The sequence below is a fragment of the Dermacentor silvarum genome, unplaced genomic scaffold, assembly GCF_013339745.2.
Source record: "Dermacentor silvarum isolate Dsil-2018 unplaced genomic scaffold, BIME_Dsil_1.4 Seq680, whole genome shotgun sequence".
Taxonomy (NCBI): Eukaryota; Metazoa; Arthropoda; class Arachnida; order Ixodida; family Ixodidae; genus Dermacentor; species Dermacentor silvarum.
The window spans coordinates 25530-53237 of record NW_023606621.1 but is presented as its reverse complement, the minus strand read 5'-3'; the positions used below and the strand labels follow the sequence as shown (position 1 = coordinate 53237).

Sequence of the window (27708 nt, the reverse complement as noted above, 5' to 3'; positions counted from 1 at the left end):
CTGCTTTCCTCTGCACCTTAGCCACAGCGTGCAAGGTCAACACGTGACTTAAAAGTAGAGGAAGCATAAAGGAGAAAGAAGGCTTCACTGCCATTTTCTATGCCTGGCTACGGTAGCATGGCTGAGACGTTGGCACGTACACGAATGTTCCGGAGCGACGCAGAATCGGCGACCTTGCCATTTGAGAGAGGGTGAAAATTCCGCTGCATTTTTCTTTATTTCTTTTTTTTTTGTTCGCACGCGACATTCAGGGGTCTCTTCTAAGCTTTTACTCTATAGGCCGTTTCACATGCTGCGACTGGAGCGAAAAAAATTGGTGCGATCGCACGCGTTGCAATGCGATTTCTGGCGGTGCCGGAGCAATGCCGGTCGGAGGTGCCGCCACGTGAATTATTTCGAATGAACGAGATTCGACTGTAAATTGAATGCAAACATTCTAGCTGCATTCCTCGACTGTCGCATACGCGTGGCGGCTCGGTGCACATGTTTTGCATATGTGCGGGCCTTGAAAATTGTTGCTTTGGTTATAGTGCGGTACCGCTTATAGTGCGGATATTCGCGACTCTGGCGACTTACATTATAAGCGGTCTACACTGTATAAAGACATCATTGACACGGCATGAAACCATATCTCTCGTAGCCGACTCTCAAACTGAACAAAATGAATTTTTTTCTCATTCAAGTTCGCCTTTTCTGACTGCCCGATAATTAGCAAAATGCTGCAGCCCCTTCCGTGTAACAAAAAATTGGCAACTGTACTTAATTGCATAACTGATCAAATTTCAATCTAAGGAAATTTCAATATAATGAAGCAAATTCCTGGTTTTAGCGATTTCGTTATATTGAGGTTTAACAGTACAGTCACCTAACGATTTTTTGGACACGGAGGAACTACAAAAATTTCCGAATAATCAGGCAGTTCGAAAGAACGAACTTCAAGAGAAAAAATCTATCTCGTTCGCTTTTACAACACCAGAAGCGCAGAAAATGTGTTTAAAGAATTTTGCTCAGAGTTGAGAATCAGTGAAGTAATATCAACTTACAGCTGATTATTGCAGAGCCCCATGTGCTATGCCCATTGTCATGATGCCGTGAAGTACAGATATCGCATACGACCTTGACTCTGCGACACTGGCGGTTCAGAGTGCGTTGCATGACGGCAGTTTTGGGTTTTCTTTTCTGCATGTGAGCTTAACCCTTCCATTCAATAAGCGCACAGGTGAACTTTGTACGCGCCCTTTGCAGTAGTTGCTGGCTCAGTGCCTTCATACCGGAGTGCCGCTTCTGTGGCCATCAGTCTAGCCCATGACCACAGTCTTCGGTCTGATCCCTAATAAGCAGCCTGTACAAATGTAATAGAGGCAAGTTTCCCACGATGATTTGCTACCCACCTCTACGCTGGCCAGCGGTGAATTTTATTCATGGTCGCACTGCCTAGGCTGTTAGGCCTAACAAAGCTGCTTTGTCAGGTGTTAGCCAACAATAGAAGGGTGGAGAGCTGGGCTAGTTGGTGCGTACATATTTATGGTATTGAAGCGCAGACAAGGACACACAGAGAAAACCGAAACACAAGCGCTTACTAGAACCTATTTACTCGAAGCGAGGAGAAATATATATAGTATACCACCCATTACATTCTTTCTATCTGCTTCGCCTAATCGCCTATCACCTGTATATGTATATTCCTTATTTTGAATGAACAAATTTTAGTAAGCACTTGTTCTATCTCGATTTTGTGTGTCTTCGTTTGCACTTCAAAACCATGTTAGCTAGCAAAGTTACAGTTTGGTGCAGAGTTGACATAAATCTTTTTATGGTAGCTGTACGGATGTCTCATCTGTAGTACTGCAATGCTGCTGCAAGCGTTATTGCAAGTTACATTTTTCGGGATCATGCATTCTTTTTCCTTGGTCTCCCAAGAAATGTATCAATGGGGTTCTAGCATACTATCATGTGAGAATGAAATGTGAACATCAGCGCATGTGGCTTGTGGTATACAGTGGAATCTCGATGATACGAATCTCACGGGGTCATGAAAAATATTTGTATTAGCCGAAATTCGTATCATCGAAACACAATTAAAACTAGCTAAATTAAGGGGGGACGCGGGGATCAGATCGCGAAAATCGCGAGAAAGATCGATTTTTGAAAACCACGTGTTTGGGTATCTGCAACGCCTAATCTACGCTGCATCAAAATGGTTTGGCTGAAAACGCACTGAAAGTGCCCGAAAAGTTTAATTCGTCAGTGCGCAGGGCGAGAAAACAGCTTTAAATCGCGCAAAATCACCGCAGTTCACGGAGCCATATCTCGTATTTCCCGCCACCGAGCACCACCATCTTGGTATCGTTCGAAAGCTCAAAGTTTCGCCATTCCGCTTCTCAATTCGTCCGTCGTCGCCAACTTGTAAAAAACGCACAAACACCAAAGAAGCGCGGGTCTGCGATAGGTAGTCACACGGGCCCTCTGATAAAAGCGGTCCTCCGATTGGCTGCCGTGGCAGCCAATATCCATTGGTTGTTTGTATCTCCATTGGTTCCTGCAGTGGCAGGGGCAAGATGGCAACCGCAGTTGTCTGCTTCGTAAACCGCGCCGACGTCCTCACTTGACACACAGAATTCGGAATACTGAGAACTCCCAGGTTAGTGATGGATCGTCACTCGTTGGCGAATAAACTTTGGACGAAGCACGCCTTCGGAATACGGACGCACAAGCCTCCTACGGCAAGAAAAATACGGCGATTAGCGGGAGAAGCGGAGGAGCACCCGACTGAACGAGCGCAACCTTGCACCGTGGATTACGTGCCACGCTATCTCGCACCGTGTGACTCCAGCAGCGAAACCCACAATCGCCCTGTGCCATCGGCACCGATAACGCAGCCGACAGAAGACGCGCCAACGGAGGCTCCCGCGCCTCGGCGTACGGCCGCGCGAATCAGCTGAGATCGTATCTCGGTAGACATAGCTCGCTGCGACTAAGCAAAATGGCGCAAAAAAGAACGCGGCCCGAAGCACAGCAGCCACTTTGCCCGAGAGCACGCGGAAAAGGAGGAAAAGCGCAAAAGCAACAAAAGCGCCACCGCTTCGAACTCTTCGCGCCCATTCGCGGCCTCCGCGCTGTCCGGCGTCGCGTCCGCACCAAAAGAGAAAGGGAGAACGCGCGTGACTGCACGCTGTTCTCTTTCGCAGCCGTCGGTGGGGCGGCATTTATTCGTATCAACCGACGCGGGTCGAAAATCCATTCGTAACAACCGTTTTCTAGCACGTTGCAAAGTAATGGGGCTCGGCCAGGGACCGCAGAAAAATTCGTTATCATCCGGAAATTCGTATTAGCCGTGATCGTATCATCGAGGTTCCACTGTATGCTACAGTGTGTAATAACTGCCACGAAACTTCTGCACATGTGCAAACACACACAAACACAGCTTCATGCCCTGCTCTTATGTTCTATATCAGTGTGTAAAGATTATGCGCTGATAACAAAGGTATTCTGGTGTCGGATGCGATTTCGTTATAACGAGGTTCAACTGTAATGATTGTAACAAAGCTAGTTTTTTAACTTCGTTATATAGAAGAATTTGAATTGATAAATTTTGATGCTGTGACGCAAGCTGACTATCTGCATAACAAGGTTCAACTGTAACGATTGTAACAAAGCTAGTTTAGCTCCACTTTTAACTTCGTTATATAGAAGAATTTGAATTGATGAATTTTGATGCTGTGACGCAAGCTGACTATCTGCAACATAACTTGCAGGTAGACTGCAGGTTGGTTGTCTAACATAAATAAAATGCAATGAGATGCAGGAATAATATGATGCTCGGTCAGCATAGTAAACAAGATATTCGGTCGACTAATTTCTAATAGCTCTACAGAAAATTGCAGTTACGTACCATAGTCAAGAATGGAGTGACGAAAACAAAGAAGATGTCGTAGAAGAACAGCAACACCAGGAGCACACTGCAAATCTGCAAAAACGGGAACAGACAACTTCACCAATTGGAGCACCTAAAAATTATGCCATAATTAGTTATTCATATGCTAAAGTTATTCACAGTTATTCACATTAATCTATCACACGGCTCCGAGCACTGTAATGCATCAAGCACTGACTATACAAATGCAATCCGGTAGCAAACCAGCCTGTATCAAAACTGCACCATGCTGACATTGACATTGACTGTACCTGAAATCGCACATCAATGTGCTCGCATGTCTGTTACAACATGCCATTTAATATTCCGATTGTCATCACTGACAACGAGAGTCAACCAGGCAGAAATCAGTAGATACCGAAGTGGCCATCAGCTTTCTGAGCTTCCAAGTCCATTCCTGCTCACATGTTACAGACCGCCTCCTTGAGCATGAATGAAACATTCTCAGTGCAGACACCGTGGGCCCACAAGTCTGACAGGGATGAGCTTTGTGCGCTGCCACCGTGCGAGTCTAATGTAAATAGAGAAATTGTGAAAACGAATGGAGGAAGGCAGGATGAGGTCTGATTAATTTTGGTCACAGGTGGAATGCCAAAATTCCACAGAATCCAGCTGGAGGACCCCTGACCTAAACGGGAAAGTAATGCTGTTTTTCTTAAAATGCACCGGGCAAGCACATTGGGGCGTACCCGAGCAGTTAAAAATGAGGCAGAAATAGCGAGCACCAGGAACGTAAATGACACGCGTGAAGGTAAAAGACGGTCAAGCGAGGAAGCGGTTGTTATGGTGAAAGCCCAGAGGCGGAAGCACAGTTGGAGAAAATTGATTGAATGGGATGCAAATTGAACTAAATACAAGTTGCATATTAAAGCAAGTTGTGATCATGTAACATTAGCAGCGTGCACATTAGGTGCTATGATGTCAACAGTGCACCTCAGGCGGTGCACACTGTGTACCCACTGGTCAAGCTTGCCACGGAGGCACTTCTGTGTTGAGAAACGAAAGAAAATCGTCCATAGTGCATGGTTAAAATACCTTCGACATTCAAAAATGTGCGTGTGATCAACAACATGCATGACATTATAGCACTATGATGTAAGCCTGCACAGTGTTTCACTACACGCCGGCTTGTTTCATTCTGTCATTCACTGCGTCACAATTTATTTCTGCAGTCATGTGGTGCACGCGGAGCGCTCCTACTGGCTGACCCAGAGCGTGCTTGTTTTGAGCGCAATTCGAGTGTTTCAGAGACTGACATTTCAAGATCTGCGTGGCTATCTCGTGTTTCCTTAGTTGCTAAATCCTAGCTGCTGCCCAATGGTGATCAGGACATGACTTGCACAAGATGATGTTTACTTTTCTTTGCAGCGACGAAACTACAGTGTAGACCGCTTACAACATAAGTCGCCGGAGTCGTGAATATCTGCACTATAAGCGGTACCGCACTATAACCAAAACAACGATTTTCAAGCCCTGCATGTACGCAAAACATGTAGACCAAGCATGTAGACACGCTTTGTACTATCGCGATGTAGCCGGTGCTCTTCAAGTTCGACAGCTTTGCACCGAGTCAAAACGAAACAACTGTTTGCCGCAACCGCTGCGGAAAAAACCGTGACCGCTATCGACGCGATTATGAACGGCGACTTTGCGGTGCTGAAGGCACGCGCCCGACGCACGCACCGAGTCTGGACGAATTAACTACCATTGGCTGCAACAACTGCAGTCGTAACCACGGTCGCTATCTATGCGATCATCGATTGCGACTACGCAGTTTTTTAGGAACGCGGCCGACGCGCATACCGAGTAAAAACGAAACTACTGTTCGCCGCAACTGCTGCGAAGAAAACCGTGGCTGCCATCGACGCGATCGTGGATGACGACTACGCAGTTACGAAAGCCCGTGGCCAATGCGGTGTTATGCGCAGCGGTAAACGCAAGAATACAGGCTTTAAAGACACAAATAGGCTCGAAGCGTTCCGGCGTTACTGTCATTCACGTGCGAGTTCAACTGATGGCTGTGGCGATGCGGACTCCACTGCTTCGTTTCGGTTGGATGCTAGCGCCGTTCTTTTTCTTTTGCGTCACACATTTGCGGCGCTCCTCGCTCACCGAGCTCCGAAAATACTCCGAATTAACCGATGTGCGGCCAAATAAGTCCGAATTATTGATAGTTTGATTGCACTGAATAATATATGCATACGCCGACCGGGAGCACGCACCTCGTTGAAAAGCATGCTCGCTGCCGCCCTTGTCGGCGAGATTTTCTCGCGGAAGCTGCATTATAACCGGTATTTCGTCTCACGCGGCTGCACTGTAAGCGGTATGCGAATACATGGAGTGCTATGGGAAAATTAACAGGAGTCTGAAAAGACCATACTATATCCGGTCCTGCACTATAAGCGGTTACATTATCAGTGGTCTATACTGTATTTCGTATCATTATGCAATCTGACGGGCGCAAAGGTAGATAAGTTTCTGTCAATGGGCTACCCGCGGAAGTGAACACCATCGACTTTGACGTGGCACTACAGACCAACACGCGATCATGACGGGCATGCTTGCACGTGACTGCTGGCTGCAGATAAGATTGCAAGGAGTTTGAAAATGACTGACAAGCTGCATAATACTGCTAAAAAAATGCCAAGGATTGCATAAAAATGTTAAGAAAATGTGACTTCACTGGCAAATGACCCAGCAGGCTTAGGTACTTAGTCTAAGGATTTCTTGCAATGATTCTGACAAACAAAACGTTGGGCAATATTTTCTCAGCTTTTAATTTTCAGGCGGTTGCTGTCACTCATCCCTACGCCATTTCGCAAATAATGAAGGTAGAATTGTCCTGCTTCTGCATATAAGTCCTGAAGCATTGAGGAGTGCTATAAAGCTGTCTATTTTGTCTGCATGCCATAAATAATTTTATAATTGACCGTTTGCAAGTCATTTGCAAGGCAATATGCATAATGAAGTTCAACAATTTTTTTCTTATGTTCACTGTGCAGTAAAAAATGAACATAATATCTTTATAGGGCTTTGTGAACATTATGACAGGAAAATCAAGAGCAATTTCTGTGATTTTAATTAATTAGTTGGGGGATGACAATTGGAGGAAGGCAATTGTTGTAAATCAAAAGCCACAGCAGATAGCTTGGAACTGATTTCAGATCTGATATGAGCATAATAAATTACAACCACATACAGTCGAATCTCGTTAATTTGAACACGCTTAATTCGAACTGCCGGTTTATTCGAACTGACGCTTTGGTCCTGCCAAAGTTATGTGTATTTCAATAAGCGAAAACGCTCGTTAATTCGAATGCAAAAGCATTTGTGACGGTTAATTCGAACATACCGCGGACCGACAATGCTCTCAGTTGCACGCCAAATAACGTGGCGGCGCCTCCGACCGGCATTGCTCCCGACACCACCATAGAGCAAGAGCTTAGGAGAGACCCCTTCTTCATGCAGCGGCGGAAGCCCAGTCTGGCCAACGAAACTGCCCACGCCGGCAAACGCTCGCTTCCAGATAACGACAGACAACGGAACTTCAGGGAGCGGGTTAAGCTGGCACTGGGCCGGCTGGACCAGCGGCGCCGGCACCCACGCTGGCAAACGCTCGCTTCCCGATAACAGCAGAAAAAGAAACTTCAGGGAGTGGGCCAATCTGCACCGGCCGGCTGTACCGACGGCCGGCGCGCACGGAGACAGTCAAAGGGGAGGGATCTGAGAGAGAGGGCGAGGGGAGCCACCGAAGCCACTGCCACCGAAGCGGCGGAGTTGCCGAGGCCAAATCCGTTTCCCGGCCACCCTCCTCCCTCACCTTCGACGGTCTCCGCACGCGCCCGCCCAACGCCATCCGGCGCCGTATGCTACCTGAAGTTTCGTTTGCTGCCGTTATCGGGAACCGAGCGTTGGCCGGCGTGGGCGGTTGCGCACTGCGATATTTCACGATTCGCACCGTTCGTGCATCGGGCTATGGTGCTCAAATACTTCAAAAATACGTTCTTTCTTTAATTCGAACTTCTTTTAATTCAAACAAATTTCCGGGCCCCTTTGAGTTCGAATTATCGAGATTCGACTGTACTAGACTTCACCAAATTAGTTCCATAAAAAAATGAAAATGATTTTCATTGCCACGTGCCCCCGCGACAACAGCTCACCATGAGGTTGGGCAGGCGCAGAGTCTTGAGCATGTTGATGCTGAAGGCGACACCCAGCAGGTCCTGCAGGATCCATGACTGTGGGTGGTGGCGCAGTACGACCCACGTCACAGACACAGAGATGGCAAACACAATCAGCGCCAGCTGACGCACCTCCAAGGGGCCGTGGAAGCACGGGCACACGTTGCGCGGGATTCTGTGCGAGAGAGAGAGAAAAAAGGTAAAGGAAAGACAGGGAGGTTAACCAGAGATTATCTCCGGTTGGCTACCCTGTACTGGGGGAGGGGTAAAGGGATTCGACAGGAGAGAGAGAGAAAAATAAGTAGAAAAAAAGGGGGGAAAAACAGAACTGTTTCTGTGGGCATTGTCACGCAGTCTGCAAAGGCGTTCTAGTGTCGCACAGTGTCAACGTCCCATCCTACGTCACACAGTGAGAGTCACAATTTGACGCAGCAGTGCCTTCAGGGCGGCTCGCGCTGTTGTTCGTGTAGGCCAGTTTCCAAGGATGTTGATTTGCGTTATTGGGCATTTGTCCAGTTGATCTATGGTGGCTCAGAGAGCTGCTCTCTGCGGGTTAAAACGAGGGCACTCACAAAGAAGGTGTGCGATTGTTTCGTTGCACCGGAAGAGCGTTCTAATCACAGTCGGTCAGATAGGCCGGTGGCTTGCAAGAAGCGCAGAAGTGCCTTCACGGCCTTCTTCTGTAACGTTAAGTCCAGTCTGTGGTGGAGGATTTTTTCTTCCGACAGAGGCCAGTCGTCCAATTAGTTAAACGCGTTGGTAAGAGAATGTCTTTGCGCACTGTACTGCCGGCAGTCGCACAAAATATGTACAATTGATTCTTCATTGCCACAGTGTGGCTGTGCTGTCGGCCATTCCTATGCGGAACGCATAGGCGTTGGTAAACGCAATGCCCAACCATAATCTACACAAAAGAGTTGCGTCTCCTCGGCGAAGCCTTGATGGTACTCGAAGGCTTAGGGTTGAGTCAAGAGAGTATAAGCGAGAAGTGCGATTCATTCCATTGTGACCTTGTGCGTTGGCGAGCAAGCACGCGGAGCTTCCGTGCAGCGTCAGTCCTAGAAAGTGGTATGGGTCGTATGTGATCTTCTTTATGAGCTGTGCGGGCAGCTTGATCGGCCCGTTCATTGCCGATAATTCTACAGTGACTTGGAAGCCGCTGAAAAGTTATTTCTTGCCCTATCTCAGTCAGATTGTGTATTGCCTCGGAAATCTCAAAGACCAGCTGCTCGTGTGGACCGCGGCGTTAAGGTGATAGTAGAGACTGCAGAGCCGCCTTTGAGTCGGAGAAAATTGTCCATTTGTGTATCACTTGATCACTAATGAATTGCAGCGCAGCAAAAAGCGCTGCGAGCTCTGCTGCCGTCAATGTGGTGACGTGAGACGTCTTGAATTTAATAGTTGTGCCCATCGTTGGTATCACCACTGCCACGGTAGAGCTGTTCGGCAGGGCGATCCGTCAGTATATGTATGGGCAGAGTCTTGGTACTTCTCGTACAACAGAAGTAAGGCGAGCTGTTTAAGGGCTGGTGATGATAGATCTGCTTTTTTCTGGATGCCAGGTATTGTCAGGCTGATATTTGGCTGATTAAGGCACCACGGAGGAATCGAAGGTCTCGCGGCAGGAGTGAAGCAAGTTGGTAATGATTCATCATGCGTGGCTATTGTTTGGCAGAAAGAGGTAAGTGGTCTGTCCGCTGGCAGAGATGCCAGGTGGTGGTGGGGAGTCTGGGCAAGATGTCGTATATGTGTCCTTAATGCTTCAACCTCAATGTGAGTCTTAGCGAGGTGATCTCCAGCAATTGCTATAGTCGCCACTGTTGATGCACTCCGAGGCAGGCCTAGGCAACTGCGGAGCGCTTGCGCTTGAACACTTTGTATGGTGCGCAGACTCGTTTTGTTTACGTTAGTTAAGGCTGGCAAGCTGTACCGCACGAAGCCAAGAAACAGCACAATGTACAGTTGCAGCATAGCACTTGTGGACATTCCCCATGTCTTTCCAGTGAAGAACTTAAACAGGTGACAGATGCCTGTTAACCGCTTCTTCATGTATGAAACATGAGGGCTCCATGACATGTCTCTGTCAATTATAACGCCTAGAAACTTGTAAGATCGAATGTATGGTATTCTTTAGCCATTTATCAATACGCTGTAGTTCGCCATGGGCTTACGTGTAAGTGCCACAAGTGCGCATTTCTCAGACTGTGCGAGACAGAGGCACAGTACAAGAGTGCAAGTTGGGTTAGTTGGTTGAGCAACATTACGAGAAAGACAGTGCAGCAACAGGACCAGTGTCTTTCGTTGGTCCGGTTACTACACTGTTTACCTCAGAATGTTGCCTCTCAGGACCTGTGTATTTTTGTCTCTCATTAGTCCTGTTGCTGCACTGCTTTTCTCGGAGGGGCACAGTGTTTTTAGAGGTACAGTAAGCCCTCGTTACAATGGAACCACTGATACAGTAAATGAGCTTCATCATAAGCAGTACTATGTTAAAAGCCCTGTAAGAGCCATAGTCATGTGATAAGTACACTATAAAATGTGTACAGAGACCATAAAATGTATATTGAAACAAAGACATGCTCAATAGTAGTGGTGAAATTCTGCGGACACTAGTGAACAGCTGCCTCATTTATCAGTATGATTGAGTGAATGTTCTTAACTTTAAAATATTGAAGCAAATAATCCAAATTCGAATTAAAAACTAAGTTTCAGTTTTCGGAATACAGTCATCGTCCAATTTTTCGGACTCCCTAGGGGCCGGGAAAACGTCCGAAAAAACGAACGCATGCCTATTACTGCCCCCAAGGGCTCAAACCACCACAGGTACGTCCGAAATAGCTTTGAAGGCCTGCCAGCACACTTATTAGGCATATCGGTGCTCGTACTGCGATAGGAGACGGCGGGCGCACGTGTGTGCACCTGCCGGAAAACATACGATGTCCCGTGACAATTGCCCCTTCCCATTCTTGGTATGCTTCAGCGCAATACTTTGCGTATGCTTCACTGTGTAACACTGGGCTTCTTCGATTTTCAGAGTTCTGGCAGCCCGCTGGCAGCCAGACGGCAGCCAGCTAGTTCTGGTTCTGATAGGAAGTCACATGGGCTGGGATCCCAAGACAACCCGGAGCTGCCCGAAGTTTGCGAAATTGAATGCCGGGACAGCGCTAGCCGCGGGATAAATGTAAACAGGCTACCAGAATGGCAGCGACCGGCGTGGGTGGCTCGCGCGAGGCGTAGTCGGCCCATTTCTGCGTTGCCACCTTGAAAATGTACAGCTGTATTCGAGAAAACGATCACTTTTGCGAGATTTTGCGTGACTGGCACAGCGTAACAAGTGGCCTGCGACGCGTCTGATGCCAAGACGCAAAACCGCACGTAAATAATCGCGAGAAAGCGATCGCTCGAGGATGCCTCGAGGAGGTCGGCTACCGGTGACATTTGAAGTGATTTGACAAGACACCAAAAAGCGGGTACGTCATCACACGTAAAATTTTGTGCCAATCGAAATGCTTGAATTCGATTTGAGAAAATTTGTTTCGGTTGCGGCTGGCGCATGACCAGCGAAAAGCTTTACACGAAAATTAGTATTGGTCGATATTGGAATTGGTCGAGAGCAATAATTAACCTAATATACGTGTGGCCAATATTCATCTCAACCAGTGCATTCCTTTAACATCAACGGTGGTTTCGAGCTGCCACCCAAGCATACGACGGAGAGACGGAGCGAACGTGGCTAGCTGCGACACCTTCACTATATAACTGCAGAAAAAAAGATATCGCTGCATGTACGCGAGCGCGAGCGAGGTGAAAAGGGATACCACTAGAAAAAGATGGACCGAAAAGGCACCACGATGTGGGGAATTGAGCGTCTACAACTTCGCGAACAACTTGTGCGGAACACGATGAAAATACCATGCAAGCATAATCGACAGCGCCCACGGTGACAGTGCCGCGCGCGCTGATTACGGCGGGGAAGAACCATTCACGGCACACACACACACACACACGTGCACTTAGATTTAGGTGCACGTTAAAGAACCCTAGTCCAAATTTCAAGAGTCCCCCACTATGGCGTGCCTCATAATCAGATTGTGGTTTTGGCACGTAAAACCCCATAATTACATTTTTTTAACACACACAAAAGGAAGCTTCAAATGGTTCGCCGCCGCTCGTATGGCACCGCCTCGCAAGGCGGAACGGTGCGTTAGAACCCTAGTAAGATAACGCTAGAAGCAACGCAATCAGCGATCCACGCACCGCGCCGACGAGTACGCGAGACGAAGTCCAAAACCACAACAGCAGGGGCGGCGCGCGCTAGCGTCGACGCAAGCCAGTTGGCTGAGCGAGGTAAAAGTCCTCAAGCGCCCGCGCTGCAGTCCGTCAAGTCCCCACAAAGATGGCGGCGAGCGCGCATCGCCTCTTTTTGTCGTCTGCTAGCCAGAGAACTTCCAGAGAGCAGCCAGAACAAAATCGTCCTGGCTGGTTCTGGCAGCCCGCGGGTAGCCAGAAGCGTCCAGCCCGAGTAAAACGAACACGCGGTGGAAGTGCGTCACGCGGTCGGCGGAGCAACCCGCGAAAAAACGAAGGCGCGCTGGCTGGCTCTGGCAGCCCGCGGGTAGCCAGAAGTGGAAAATCAAAGAAGCCCACTGCTGTATTGAGGCGAAGCTGACTTCCAGGAACTGGCATTATGCAATGCGCCGTGGTTTTTAAGTTATTGGCGAAGATTACAAAGGTGGAGTCGGTGCCATTGCTAACAGTGGCGAATTGTTTCAATGGAAAACACGGCACTGAACAGAAAGAAGCTTGGTAGTGAACGTCGAAGTAGCTAGGCCTAGTGTTGCCATGGTGAGGGCTACGGCTGCCAGCGGCTCTGCGTGTGAGAGCGCTGGTTCGATGAGGAGAGATAATCAAAATGGCGGCGGTGGCGGCTTCGATTAATACCATTTTGGCCCTGTGGTCATGGCGAGAAGTCCGGAAAATCGGACGGCAAAGGTTTATTGCGTCCGAAATGTTCTTATACATTGACTGTATGGGGTACGTTGCGGTGCCACGAAGGCGTCCGAATTATCGGGCATGTCCAAAAAATTGGGCGTCCGAAAAATTGGTCATTGACTGTATTTTGAAGTTTTCAATATACTTCCAAGTACCGTATTTACCCGAATTTAACAAGCATCTTTTTGAGGAAGTGGGTCTGAAAATTGCCTGTGTGTTACAATCGGATATGAAATAGAAACCGCATTCACAACAGCCTGTCGCCAAACGCCGCATCATCGCCATCACAGAGCACTTTTGCTGTGGATTCATTTTGTGCAAGACTGTAATCTAGAGTGCTATTCTTGGTCAATCCCTTTCAGAGATACCATTACTCTCATGTGCGACTCAGCATTGGATGCGTCAGAATGCAGTGGAATCTCGATGATACGAATCTCACGGGGTCAAAATATTCGTATTAGCCGAAATTCGTATCATCGAAACACAATTAAAGCTAGCCAAATTAAGGGGGGACACGGGGATCAGATCGTGAAAATCGCAACAGAAATCGATTTTTGAAAACCACGCGTTTCGGTATCTGCAACGCCTAATTTACGCTGTATCAAAATGGTTTGACTGAAAACGCACTAAAAGTGCCCGAAAAAGATTAATTTGTCAGTGCGCAGGGTGAGAAAACAGCTTTAAATCGCGCAAGATCACCGCAGTTCACGGAGACATATCTCGTATTTCCTGCCACCGAGCGCCGCCATCTTGGTATCGTTCGAAAGCTCAAAGTTTCGCCGTTCCGCTTCTAAATTCGTCCGTAGTCCCCATCTCGTAACAAACGCACAAACACAAAAGAAGCGCGGGTCTGCGATAGGTAGTCGCACTGGGTTCTCTGATGAAAGCGGGCCTCCGATTGGCTGCCGTGCTGAAAGGCAGCCATTGGTTGCTGCTGTGACAGGGGCACGATGGCAACCGCAGTTGTCTGCTTCGTAAACACGCCGGCGTCTTCACTTGACACTCAGGATTCGGATTACTGAGAGCTCCCAGGTTAGTGATGGATCGTCGCTCGTTGGAGAAGAAATTTTGGACGAAGCACGCCTTCGGAATACGGAAGCGCGAGCCTCCTACGGCAAGAAAAATACGGCGATTAGCGGGAGAAGCGGAGGAGCGCCCGACTGAACGTGCTGTGCTACCTTGCACCGTAGATTACGTGCCGCGCTATCTTGCACCGTGTGACTCCGGCAGCAAAACCAACAATCGCCCTGTGCCATCGGCACTGATAACGCAGTCGACGGAAGACGCTCCAATGGAGGCTCCCGCGCCTCGGCGTACGGCCGCACGAATCAGCCGAGATCGCATCTCGGTAGACATAGCTCGCTGCGACTAAGCAAAATGGCGCAAACACAAAGAATGCGGCCCGAAGCACAGCAGCCACTCCGTCCGGCCGATGGCACGCGTAAAAGGAGGAAAAGCACAAAAGCAACAAAAGCGCCACCACTTCAAACTCTTCGCACCCAGTCGCGGCCTCCGCACTGTCAAGCGCCACGTCCGCGCCTCTGCACCAAAAGTGAAAGAAAGAAAGCACGTGACTGCGTGCTGTTCTCTTTCGCGGCCGTCAGTGGGGCGGCGTTTATTCGTATCAACCGACGCGGGTCGAAAATCTATTCGTAACAACCGTTTTCTAGCACGTTGCAAAGTAATGGGGCTTGGCCGGGACCGCAGAAAAGTTCGTATTATCCGGAAATTCGTATTAGCCGTGATCGTATCATCGAGATTCCACTGTGCACAATGGGAAGGATGTCACACAATGCGCACAATGGGAAGGATGCCAGGAACGATGTCGGCCGCATACTTCGACAAGTCCGATGTAAAGCCCCTTGATCGACGGTCTTCCGAGCTTTTTTTTTTTTCTCCAGCGGAAAATGTCAGGGAGGGGCTTTAGCCCAATGCAGTCTCAAGAAAGTATTAGTACCTCTAAAAGTGATCGCTCGAGAATACCCCCCCGATGTGTTTCGTTATCTGTGGCCAATGAAGTGCAAATGGCGACGAAGATGCGCCGCTTTCATTATGAAAGCTCATTAAAAAAATTCCCTTCTGTGGATGTAAATTCTGCATGTCTTGTCTTATCTGATCGTGAACGTGGGTCACATGCTATTTTTTTTTTTTTAGGAATGGGGGATGTGTTACATCCAGGTGCAGTTTTATTTTAGTACTTTAAACCCGTGAAAACTGGGCGGATGTTAGATTCGGGAGCACGTTAAAATTGGGTAAATGTGGCATAAGAATTTCTAAAAACTTAACTGTGGCACATTTAAAAAAATGCAGGAATTCCAGCTACATCCAGTGGCACAAGTCAGGAAAAAGCTGGGTAGGTGTTACAGTGGTCATAACCATCACTGACCCATTTTACAGACACAGAAGGAACTATTGAGGTTTGAATAATTGAGCAGCCTAGAGGTTAAAATTAAAAAATAAAATCGAAGGGAAAAAAAAAAGAGAAGCTTTTTGATCTTTTACAACCAGCACTATGGAACGCTCATGTACAGACTTTCGGTCAGTATCACTGCTCCAGTTATATTATAAATATCAACTCGAAATTTCGCAATAGTCGAGGTTATGAAGGTGCTTTACATTCACCCTTTGTGCAGCCCAACATGCATCATGTGTCATTGCAATGCTACAAAATGCAGATGTCACATGTGACTTTAGCATTGCAGTGCTGGCACTAGCATGGTGGGACATATAGCTCAACAGCAGCACCGATTAATACAACAATGTTGTAGCTAAAAAACTTCACTAAGGCAAGCTTGTGTACCCACCGTGTCGTCCCTATCGGGATTTTGTAGATAAGAGGCTCAAGCACACCGATGACAGACACCACAGATGCCAAGGCAAACATGCCGATGATGAAAAACACTGGTAGAGAGGGTAACAAAAGAAATGTCAGCATTACACAAGGTGCAACAGAAAGGCAAGTACAAGATGTTCCTCAGCTAATTGCTCAGGATTTCATGGTAACTCTGTGATAGAGGCCCAGCAATGTCTTAAGCCATGGTTACAAACCAGCGAGGACACAAACGACTCTATTATGAGCTTGTGCGAATGTAGAAATAACTGTGAAATAATTTCTAAGCAAATAGTTTGAATAGTGTGACTTGCATAAAACCTTGGAACAGCCACAAGTTCACAGATATACAAAAGAAAAATGGTTCTCACAAAGAATGAAACAGTTTCATCCCTCAAATCAGTGTAGTTTCAAAGTGCCGGTGTTCCGACATTTTCATGCAAAAATGCAAGTTCAACACTTTTTTTTACAACCCAATAGCACAGACAATTCATTTACAGGCTCTTGCTCACTGTTGTCATTCAGTCTACTTGAAGTGTTGCAATGGTCGAGGCTGTGGGAGCGTTTCGTATTCACCTGCAGCGGTGCAAGTGATGACGTGAAGTGAAACTTTGACTGCGTGATGCCGGCAGTTTCGGCCACCACTTTTAGATCTTTTCAGTTTGCAAGCTCCTCCTGAGCCGAGCACAAGATAGCGGCCATTATCCGTTTCCACTCACAATGTGGCGCCGGTGTCACTCTCGGGCTACCCCAGAGAGCACGCGCTCAGCCGCCATCGCCACTTGATCTCATCAACTACCACACTCAGAATGAACATGCAGCTTTGCTCACTTTTCATTTTTTTTTAGCTGTCAGATAAGAACTTCAGTCTCAGGGTTAAAGAAAAGTTTGGCATCAATAGTAAGGGTGAGATAAAGAGTACGTCAAAGCAAGATCTCGAAAACTGCTGTTAAACTTGCTTTGTGCTTTATTTGATGCATCACATGTACGTCTATGTCAATTTTTTATTTAGTACACACTGCAGACCACATTGTGGTCCTTGCAGGACAGGTAGATATAATTATCTACAAGACTAGACATACATAAATGTAAAGATGTATGTAGACATATCGTGAATATTGCAATGCTTTTCAGCCACGTTATCAATATTGCTTGTGAAGAATGCATGAAACATTAAAGAAAGGTTAGAAAGAGCTATATTCTGCTCTGTTTTGATACCCAAGTCATGAAATTTCTCGCTCGATTACTGATGCATGGAACACTGCACAGATGAGAGCATTTTGCACGTTCGTTTCAAGAATATTTATTTTAGTGCACTCAAACAAAAACATCATGGTAGGAAACACACTTGGAAGGAAACACGGAAGGAATGGCTACAGAAGACGACTTTTCTCATTTGCGATGACAACTTTTTCTCCTTTGAGCCGGTAATTATTTCTACTGCAAAGTGCATGCGTGTAACTATGACAAAGTTCAGCAGTTGGCATGTAAAGTGGCCGTATGCTCCGCACATCCAAGCTAAGCAATGTTTTTCAATTCGCCTCTTGAATATATGCCTGGAAACATAACTTCCTTTCAAAGAAACTGAAATTGCTTTATTAACAATAGTACTTGTAAAATTCAACATCTTTTTGGTAAGATGCTTTAGGCATCCTTGCTTAACACTCCTGTACAAGTACATATACAAAACCACTCTCATTGCTTCGACCATGCGGCAATGACACTTGCGACGAGCCGTGTTGGTCAGGCGAACAGAATGTGATCTTTACAGTATTTACCACATGATCCCACTTTGTGTGTGCTACGTTCAGCCAGGTGTCGCATAGCTACGAAGACACACCTCTGCTTAACCCTATACATCAATTTCCTCCTTTGACATCAGCAGTAGAAGTTCTTTCTTCCTATGTTTCACCACCATGCCTGACATGGTTCCGGCCAAGGGGAGTGGAACTTAGATGCGCAGCTTAGATGCTGCAGATGCATATAGATGCCGCTTTAGTGGCTGCAGACCGGTGATTAATGACACGTTCTTACTGGGAATTCGTTTATTGTAAAATATCAATTTAAAGGTTATGCTGAAGTTCATTTTTATGGCTGAACGGAGCATACGCATGCAGAATGGGCCCATGTGGCATGTACTGCAAAGGTCGCCTCCCCGGGCAAACAGTGTGGCGAGCGCCACCGTGCGGCAGGAAACGGAAAGGCAACACTCCATGGAGCTGTAGCACTGAAACTAAAGTATTGTAAAAGTAGTAGCACTAAGGTAGCACTAAACTATTGTAAAAACGTTTGTTTGGGCTGCTCTGTGCAAACTGAGAGGCAGTATACACAAGCGATTACTTCCGAAGATTTCCCGAGATTTTGCGTGACTCGTCACCGCACACGTCAAAAACGCTCGAACATTCACACAAGCCTAGACCAATTTAATGTTCATAATAACTCTTCTGTCAAGTGGGTGCTTTCAACGCTCATTAAACCAGAGAGCACGAGGCAGCACACTCTTCAAGCATTTGTTGGCACAAGTGTCTGAGCGGAAAAAAAAAAAAATTGCGCAAACAATTATGCTAACAATTATGTGCCAACATTATGTACCTTCACCAAGATATATTCTTGTGAATTACATTGTCAAACATTGCCACACAGCTATCCCACAATTCCGATTTCAAGACAACCTGTTACACTCAGCAGCTGCATGGCGGGCCACGTGGGAAGCCATGGATGAAGGCTCCAAATAATTCTGACATCCTGGCCATTCTGTACCGACGTGGGAGCGGCCCGCTACGTGCTGACGCATGTTCCGAAGGACCTTAATAAAGTTTTATCATATCATACCATATCCTGGAGTTCTTTAGATGCACATAATTTAATGTTTACAAGTGCTTCTGCACTCCAACAAGGTTGAAATGAGGGCTACCACGGCCATGGTTTGAGCCTGTGGTCTTGTTCTCAGCACTATGCCATGGTCAATGAGTCCCAAACAGCAAGCACTCAGGCCAATACCACTAAGCTCAATGACCTTGTGAACACCATTAAAATCATCGAAGTGATTGAAGGCTAGAGGTCTTGGCTGACGCCTATCCTTAGTTGAGTAGTTGAATGTCGATATAACAAATTATCTCGTATTATGAAGGAAATCTGAAATATTTCACGCCCATATCCGCATGTAACGAATATATGCTTACAACAAATATTGGATATAACAAAGGTATTTTTGTGTTGGGCTTAACTTTGTTGTAACAATGTTTGACTGTAGTAAAACTGTAGTTTGCCTATAGCAATGAGGATCTGAGAAGATGCTGTGAAAATCCATGATATCACGACGAACTGGTAGAGAACTTCAGGTCGGCATTGCCACCATTCTTTCATTTTTCTGCCTTTCTTGGTATACCAAACATCTTCATATAGGTAAGAGTAGCCATTTTGTTCTTGCAGGAACATAACTTACATATTGGTAGGTTCTGCTTCCGCAATAGCAAAATGGCTTAATCGATATTGCTCCCTTAGTGTCTCTTAAGGAGTCCCCACTGAAACACCTAGTGTCCTTAGCTCATAATGAGTAAGTCAACAGTACCAATGTCATGATATGGGGATTACGCATACGTAAAAGAAGAGTAAGAGTGTATTTATACAATTTATACAATAGGTATAAAGCAGCCAAGCCAACCGTCAACTCGTGCAATGCTTCTCCACCACCTCATCTTCTTCACACTCAAGGCACCATTGCCGCGTTCAATTTCAAGTTAAAGTGCTGCGTAACAATTTACTGCAAAGAAGGGGTATGCTCACCCAGGTACTGGAAGAAGAAGTAAAGCAGAAGGAGCATGACACCCATGCAGATGACAAACAGGGTGACCAGCACAGGTGAGACATCCAGTGAGCTCTCTTCCTCGAGGACATTCTCGGACTTCGGGAACGAACTCTCCTCCCCTTCCGCCCCAGCGTGGCTGGCATGTGAGCACTTGCCAATTTCGTGCTGGTAGCTGAAAAAGGCAGTGTCTTTTTTACTCATGATTGTAGCTGTCACATCTTTTTTTCCAGCTCTTGATGTACCTGTACATCAATGCATAGGCCGCACTATAAAACTTGCCACTTTTAACAACCTCCAAATGAAACCGAACCAAACTACAAGGCTTAACATATTAAAGTCACGCAGAGGCTATATGAATGATGCTACAGTAGGGGCCCCTAGATTAATTTCAACCACCTGGGGTTCTTTAACATGCATCTAAATCTATACACCGGCTCACCAACTTCACTCAGTACAGTGAAGGCTTGGGCTCTTGTCAACCCGTCAGCAACGAGAGCCAGCTGCTCCAGAGAAGACAGCTAAGCTTGCCCGGTGTGTGCTACTACCATATTTATTCGAATATAAGGCAAGCATTTTCCTAGAATCCTTAGCATCAAAGTCATTCCCCGCCTTACCGGGTGCACGAGGTATTTGAGAACACAATGTTGGCTTCCAGGCCAGAGAAGAATATCTCCAGCATAAAACAGCATATTTTCACCAAACTTTGTGAAATACTTCTCTTACGGTTTATTTCCACAATTACTCAATGAATACGCCATCCGCAACAATAACCGATTCAATTTGGCTTCAGAAACGGCTGAATGCACGGATCAGGTGGTCCATAGAGATGTTGGCCATTGAGTCAGCAATGGCAGCCTTCAGCGAGTCTTTTGTATTATGTGTGGCTCTTTGTTGGCCTCTCTCTCAATGATGCCCCAGACATAGTAATCGAGTGGATTTAAATCTGGGGAACTAGGAGGCCACAAGTTGGAAGTGACATGGTCGTAGAAGTTTTCAGCCAGCAACTCCTGGGTGACGCAGGCGGTGTGGGCGGTAGCTGAATCTTGCTGAAAGACATAAGGTCTTCCTTTCAAAACAGTCTCTATCCAGGGCTTTACAACGGTGGCACTCGTATGTGGCAGCATTAACGCAGCAGAGTCCTTCTGCAAAAAAGTGCGGCGGCATGACGTCACCCTCGTTGCTGACGACGGCTAACACTATCACAGACGACGTAAATTTTGAGTGCATCACTATAGGCACCTCATCAGCGCTTGTGCAAAGCCACCTGTCGTTACGGCGGTTAACTATTTGGTCTTGGTCAAAGTTCTCTTCATCTGAAAAAAAAAAAAAAAGAGCATTCCAGGCTCCTCAGGTCTCTTTAGCTTGCTTAGCAAGCGCTTTGACCGGAGCAGACAATTCTCCGGACTTTTATCGGACATGAATTGCCCCCTCCTCATGACATAAGAATGGTACCTCAAGCCCTTGTGCACAGCGAGCCTGACAGTCGACTCTGCGACTTGGAGCTCCTTTGCAATGGCCCGCACTGACTTCCCTGGGTCATCAACCACTATGATTTGCAGCCGCCGGAGAAAATCAGGGGTTCTGGCGACGTCTGACTGCTGACTGTGCTCTTTCCTTTTCGCCAATGATGCCACGTCACCGCCAGAACATATCAGTTCTGTCTGCACCTTGTAAATGAAAGACTTTGCTACGTTCAGAAAGGTGGCAATTTCCAAGTCGCTGTGGTGTGCGGCCAGGGCGACGAGGACTGCATGGCGTTTCATTTCCTGCGTCAACGTGTACGCTTCCATCTTTGAACAAACTGCGCAGTATGAATGATAAGAGGTCAACCAACAAGAAGCCGCACGCCTAGATAGATATGATGAGCCTGCTGGGCTCTATGGCAATAAGAATAGTGTTCTCAAATACCTCACGCACCCGATATATGCGAGGATGATAGATTCAGTTACTGTATCAACGTGACGGCAGCAGAACCAAATTTCCAGCGATCCAGATTTTAGACGGCAGCACAAATTGTAGCATAAAAAAACATCATAAGATGAGGCAGTACCACATTTTCACATGTATAACCCACTGCGGAGAATTAAGAAAATTTTACACTAAGGTCAAGGTGTGAGTGGTAAGAATTTTGTTTTCAGGTGTGACTTCACAGCAGCGAAAGTTTTGCCTTATGATATGGCTTCACAGCAGCGCGGCATGCACTTTGTAAAGCTACACTACATGGCTAAATTCTCGCTGCTGTGAAGTCGTACTTCAAGGCGAAATTCGCATATAACTCGCACTGATTATTACAAAGGATTCAGATTATTCAGTATTTCGGGCATTTCCTGCCGAATTTAAGTAATCTGCCAGCTACTCTATACTGCCTCAGACACTAATGGAAAATAATAAGTTGAGCTAGACTGATAGATTATTCGTCTAGAAGTTTGTCATCATTTTCTATGCGCCAATATGTCGCATTGTTGCGTAGAAAATTGCGGTCAAAGGTACCGCTGCTGCTGCTCAATTTGAACCGCCCGTGCCACAAAGACGAGCCGGGGCAATCAGTAATACCTCGCCAAGTGGGCTAGTTCTAATCAGGCAGCTCAAGCTAAAAAGCATTCGCCTCAGCTAGTCCTTGAGAGGGAGACCACTACAGAACACCAAGTCCTGATAGCTTCCACTTTTGTAACAGGTTATAGTACTCTGTTTCATTCATAGCAGGCAATATTGTGGAAACTACAGAAGTAGTGCAGTCATAGATGTCTCACTTTACTTCTTTCACAGTGCAGTCATTTTAAAACCGCGATGCTTTCTATGAAATAACTATGCCACGTAGTATTACAATAAAAACTTGTGGACATAAGGTCACCTCAAATTACGTATTATTTGTGCACATTTGTGCTTCCAGCATGCGAAGTACCATGTCTTGATTGCGAGTGCCAGCGGTGGGCTGTTGCCATTTGTTTGAGAAAGGTGGCACACTTCACTCATTTGTGGCAAATGGAATAGGATCCGCAAAGCTTTCAATGTAATAATACATCATAATCTGAGACAAATGTACCAGGCATTGTTAATGTTATATGGCACAAATTATTATGTTTCTTCACATGCGATGCACTGTTTTCTTTTTTTTTTTTCATTGCTAATTTGGCTGTAAGAGAAGTCTCTAGTTCTTAGCATTGCCTACTATCTATGTAACAGAGTATGCAGCCTTTTACAAGAAGATTATGGTATCTGCAGTCTGGAGATGAATACCCCTGCTTTCACCTAATAACAAACATTGCTTTAAATGACCACTAATAGCTTTTGCATTGCATAAAAAAAATGTGTGAAATGACCTCGATTTTGTACCAATACAAAAGAAGCTTCAAGCTCTCTGGGCTCCCTGCCTTGTTGAACCTCAGGGAATGAATACAAATAATATGAAGACAGTGACTGCTGGGAGGGATCATGAAAGGAGAGCAAGATGCTCACATCTCGTGTTTGACCAGGCCTGACCAGTAGGAGCCTACACCAAGAGTGAACACAGCCACCAGCCAGATGATGATCAGGCTGTAGTCAAACGCCAAGCTTCTCTTGGTGAACAGCTTAGTCAGCAAGGGTTCCTTGGGCTTCATCAGGCTCTGCAAACAGTGGTCAGGCATTTTATTCGCTGCACACGTCCTCAGAAAAAGGGGGTAAGTGACTCTTACATAGATGGCAATGCCATTTCAGGTTCCTGTTTTTCAAAAACATATTGTGTATACCTTTTTCATTTGCAATTGAAAGCACAATTTTCCTTTTTCTTTTTCTAGTACCTTTTATTTACAGCTTTCCATTGGTACTCTTGATGACCAACTTTAATTGCATGAAACCTTACCAGTGTTTTCTGTTAACTATGTCAACACACAACATTACCACACTGCCTGGTAATAGATGCAGTATTTCCAGTCTCACTATGTTTTGACCTTGTTGATGTTCTTATTGATGCAAAATTGTCGTAGGTGGAAGAAGCAATAAAATATTATTTCACTGCCAGTAAGTCCTTAAGTGCATTCCCTGCCCACCCAAACTGACAGCAAGGTTAGAGCTGTGACATTATGAAACTTATGCAACTAAACAGGGTGTCCCAATTACCATGCACCAAGTTAAAAAAAAAATATGTGAATGACACAAGCATGCTGTTAACAGCCACCTGAAGAAGCATCTATAACTCTGTGTTATCCCCGAATATTCATTAACTCCCATTAGTATGCGGCCACGTATTGGTTCCTCTTGTTTCACTTTGTTTAGAACCTCGATTTACATTACGAAAGTTTATAAAATAGCTGTGTGTTTGCCAAATCACTGCATGCAATACAGCTTCGTTTCTCTTTTTGAAATACTTTCTAAAGCTCAAGAGTATACTCAATTTTTGTGATTAGTCAATGTTTTTGTTTTCTTTGTACATAGCGTTGTAGCTCAAATAAAATACAATTGCTTGAGAGAACAGTGCTTTAGCACATCAGCTATGAGACCATGTTGTAGGGTGACTTGATGTGACATGTTTAGGGTTTTGCCATTCAGACAAACCTCTGAGGCCCTCAGTGGCCTGGACAGACACAAACTATCCCACTTCGAACACAATAAGTAAATGAACCAAAGCCCTATATGAAAAAAGGAGAAACCCACCAACAAGCTGTTGCCAGTGACGTCTGTGACAAATCCCACAACAAGATCCAAGTGACGCGTGTCATTTCTGTTGATGATAATGTTGTCCTAGAATGCAGGCAAATGAAAAGGTGGTTAAATATTACTGTGGTACCACAAGGCCTGCAACGCTGTGATTGCCAGGTGCCCATCCCTTTCTGCGTCCACTTACCACTCTGCTCTTCTGCGTGGAAATAACAATGCCGTATGCCTGCGCAGCTTTGTAGTGAAGAACAACTTTGTCTAGCGTGCAGTTCCCGCTGTCTTTTATAAGAGCAACTTTGCCGTGCAGGTTAATAGACTGCAGCTTCTTGCAGCCATCTTGAGATGTTAGGTTGACCATTTGGATGTAAGGCTGTATTGCAAAAAGTGAGACAATATAAAGGGCAGTACTTTACTGCTCTTTCAAAGCGTTGGTATCTGAACTCTGCGCAAAAAGAAGGCATCACAATATGTCATATGCATGAAAAACTCACCATTCGTTCTGGACTCTCAGGCAATTCTTTGAATTCTGAGAAATATACCATACAAAACTGATGCACGGCATTGTCTGCTTCGGCCATTATAACCGAGTACTCCCCGGCTGAGACCTGTGAATGGCAAAACATTTTTTTTCAACTACCAGGGTCATCACATGCATTATTGATGCGCAATACACACGTACGACTTACAGCTACGTCCAACCGTGACTCATTATTCAGTTCAAATAAGTACACATGGCTTCGCTAGTGTGCCCACGAGGCAACAAATAGCAAAATGTAGATACAGTCACGGTACCTGTGAAATGGTCAGTGCCAGGAGTACGATCAGCCTCATCCCAGAGACAGAGGCAGTTCCGCGCAAACGGCGCAAACAAAGCAACGTCATGGTGGTGTAAGCCGACTCGAACAACTGCTAGGAGTATTCAAAGACAGGAGGACGGCGATGACAGTGGTTCCGGGAGAACATACTGCGGCCAACTCCTATCGGTGGGACCTGCTGAAAGGTCCGGCTTCGCTCATACAGCTCTGCAAGGAGACGCAGGGGCAATACGCCGATGAGATGAGGGCGGTACGTCAGCTTTCCACGACAGCTAGAGAGTCGGAACAAAGACACACACGATTCACACTGTTGGTTTCAAGACGAATCGGTGGCTTCTGATCTCATCGGACTTATCCTGTGGGTCTGTGGTAGGACCGCCGCTGGTACAGACACTTGTAGCTCCTCTTGCACCGTCGCTCGAACAGCAATTTTACGAAATGTGCTCCGAATCATCACATAAGCGAAGGGGAAATGAGATTGAGATTGTGAGTTGAGCAACAAACGTCAGATCCCCATAGTTCACCCAAACAGAGCCTTGGAGGCTCAGCTGGCGATCGTCGCTCCGTCTAGTCAGCTGGCAAACATTGCGTTACCACGTTGCCTTGATCTCTATTTAATTAAAAATCCAGTAAACGAGCACTGCATACGTTACATTAATACAGGAACATTTTTATAGCTAAAACTCAAGAAAACACAATACACACTGTTTTATTATTTATTTTAAAGTCCGCCTCGCCAGCTTGCTTTAGCCTATGAAAACTAGCTCCCTGCATGTGGACGACATCAAAACGAGAGAAATCTTTGTTGAAACCATGTGAAACCATGACAGGCCGCATGGCTAGAGTGTAGCATGGCTATTTCATGTGGTTAATACTTGTACATAACGTCCGAGATTACACATGCTTGTCATCTCGGAGGCTATAATTTATGTTATGTGTTGTCCATCGTAGTTGTGTGGTATCGCTGCTGTCGCCAGTCACGTGACTACATGGCGGCTTTTTTAATTCTTGAAGTGGCGCAAGACTTCAAGCAGACAGGATGTTTTATGCGACAAGAGTGGTTCACGTCAATATGAAAGGTATTACGGCTGTTCGGTTACCTGCAGATAGGGTGCCAATGTGCGTGTGATTTACGAGTACAAGAGTTCGCAACAGCTGTAGCCACCGTAACAGCTGCGTCCGAAAGACGGTTAATAGTGGGGACTTCGCAGCCAAGTTTGGATAGAGGGAGTCGGTTCTTTCACCCCCCCCCCCCCCCCCCCACACACACACACACACACGCACACAAAAGTAGCAACGTCGTTCACCATGACACGTTACTTCTGTAATTGCATTGTCCAATGCTGAACGGCAACGCCGCCGCCGAAAATGTGCCACGCATCCAGAGAGAAGGAAGAGCAGGAAAAATTTATGCAGATGTTATGTCCCAAGGATCCACATCTAAATCTTTGCACTGGGGAATGGGAATTAGGCGAAGCATTTTGCAGGAAGCTGTCTATGGCATCCACCCTGCGGCGGCGCGCCTCGACCAGCTTTAGAGTGTAAAACTGGGCGAGTTGATTGATCTCCATAGCAAAAGCGGAGCAAAAATAACGGCAACACTCTCTCCATGACTTCGAGCAGGCGCTCATTGTGGAGCGCGCACATGCTGAGGGTCAGAAATAACGTGGGCTTGCCTAACTGCTCTATCATTGCGTACTCGCTCCTCTTTCTCTGCGCCCAGTAGTACCGCACTAGTACGCCATCCTCGATCTGCTCAAGTAAACATCTGAGGAACGCAATGTCCGAGTTGACGCACTTCTCGGCGAAGCGCTGCGGTCTTCCAATAGATTCTTTGTGGGCGCGTCAGTAGCTGGCGGCTGGCGTGCACCGGGTGGGAAACTTGCTTTTGAATCGTCGTTCGTACGGAGGCAACCACCATTCGGTGTTCCACAGCCGACTTGCCCGGGTCTTACGCGACGCCTGGCCCGGCGCAGGTAGTACGCGAGAGTGGGATGACGGAGCTCGTATGAAGACGATGCCGCGACCGAGCCGGCGACGCGAACATGAGCATACCCAGCGGCTCAAGTTGGTAGGCGCCGCCAGCCCCGCCGGCGTAAGGACAGACGGATGGACGAACTTATTTCTGCATCGCGCACCAAATTAGAAGCCACGTACGCTGCTTTTGGGCACATTAATAAGCAATTAAACTCCATTCATTTCTCGGAGAAGCACAGTGGGCAAATTTGTGAACTATGAAAAATATAAAAGCTACGAGCCCATGTTATATGTTGAAACGTTCAACCTTTTATTTAACCACGAATAAAGGTGGATGTTTCAGCCCTTGGTGGAAAACAGAATACGTGATTACTGAAGACGAGAAGCCACTTGGAAACTACTTTCTTATGGATGTTCGAAGAACTGAAGTGATTGTAAGTTGTTTCTTCTTCTTTCAGGTGTATACTATCAAAAGCAGTAAAAGAAGATTGTCACATGAAACATTTCGATTACCTTTACGAATCTAAAAACCAAAA

General features: G+C 46.4%; 1 protein-coding gene across 3 annotated transcripts in view; it reads right to left on the bottom strand.

The window, feature by feature from the left end:
• The window catches only part of LOC119435403 (signal peptide peptidase-like 2B), a 31689-nt gene extending 5904 nt beyond the window's left edge, over positions 1–25785 (bottom strand). The window contains exons 1-10 of one of the 3 annotated variants that reach the window (XM_037702270.2): positions 25495–25785; positions 25173–25402; positions 24872–24985; positions 24568–24750; positions 24378–24464; positions 23202–23350; positions 19724–19917; positions 15912–16008; positions 8095–8290; positions 3893–3967 (exon numbers count right to left, since the gene is read on the bottom strand). In XM_037702270.2, coding sequence (XP_037558198.1) covers positions 3893–3967; positions 8095–8290; positions 15912–16008; positions 19724–19917; positions 23202–23350; positions 24378–24464; positions 24568–24750; positions 24872–24985; positions 25173–25262 — 1185 coding nt within the window. In that variant the 5' untranslated portion in view covers positions 25263–25402; positions 25495–25785. Of the gene's footprint in view, positions 1–3892; positions 3968–8094; positions 8291–15911; positions 16009–19723; positions 19918–23201; positions 23351–24377; positions 24465–24567; positions 24751–24871; positions 24986–25172 lie in introns of all 3 variants that reach the window. The other 2 variants (XM_037702269.2, XM_049659826.1) reach the window with 2 other exon arrangements.
• Between the last annotated feature and the right edge of the window lie 1923 nt (positions 25786–27708).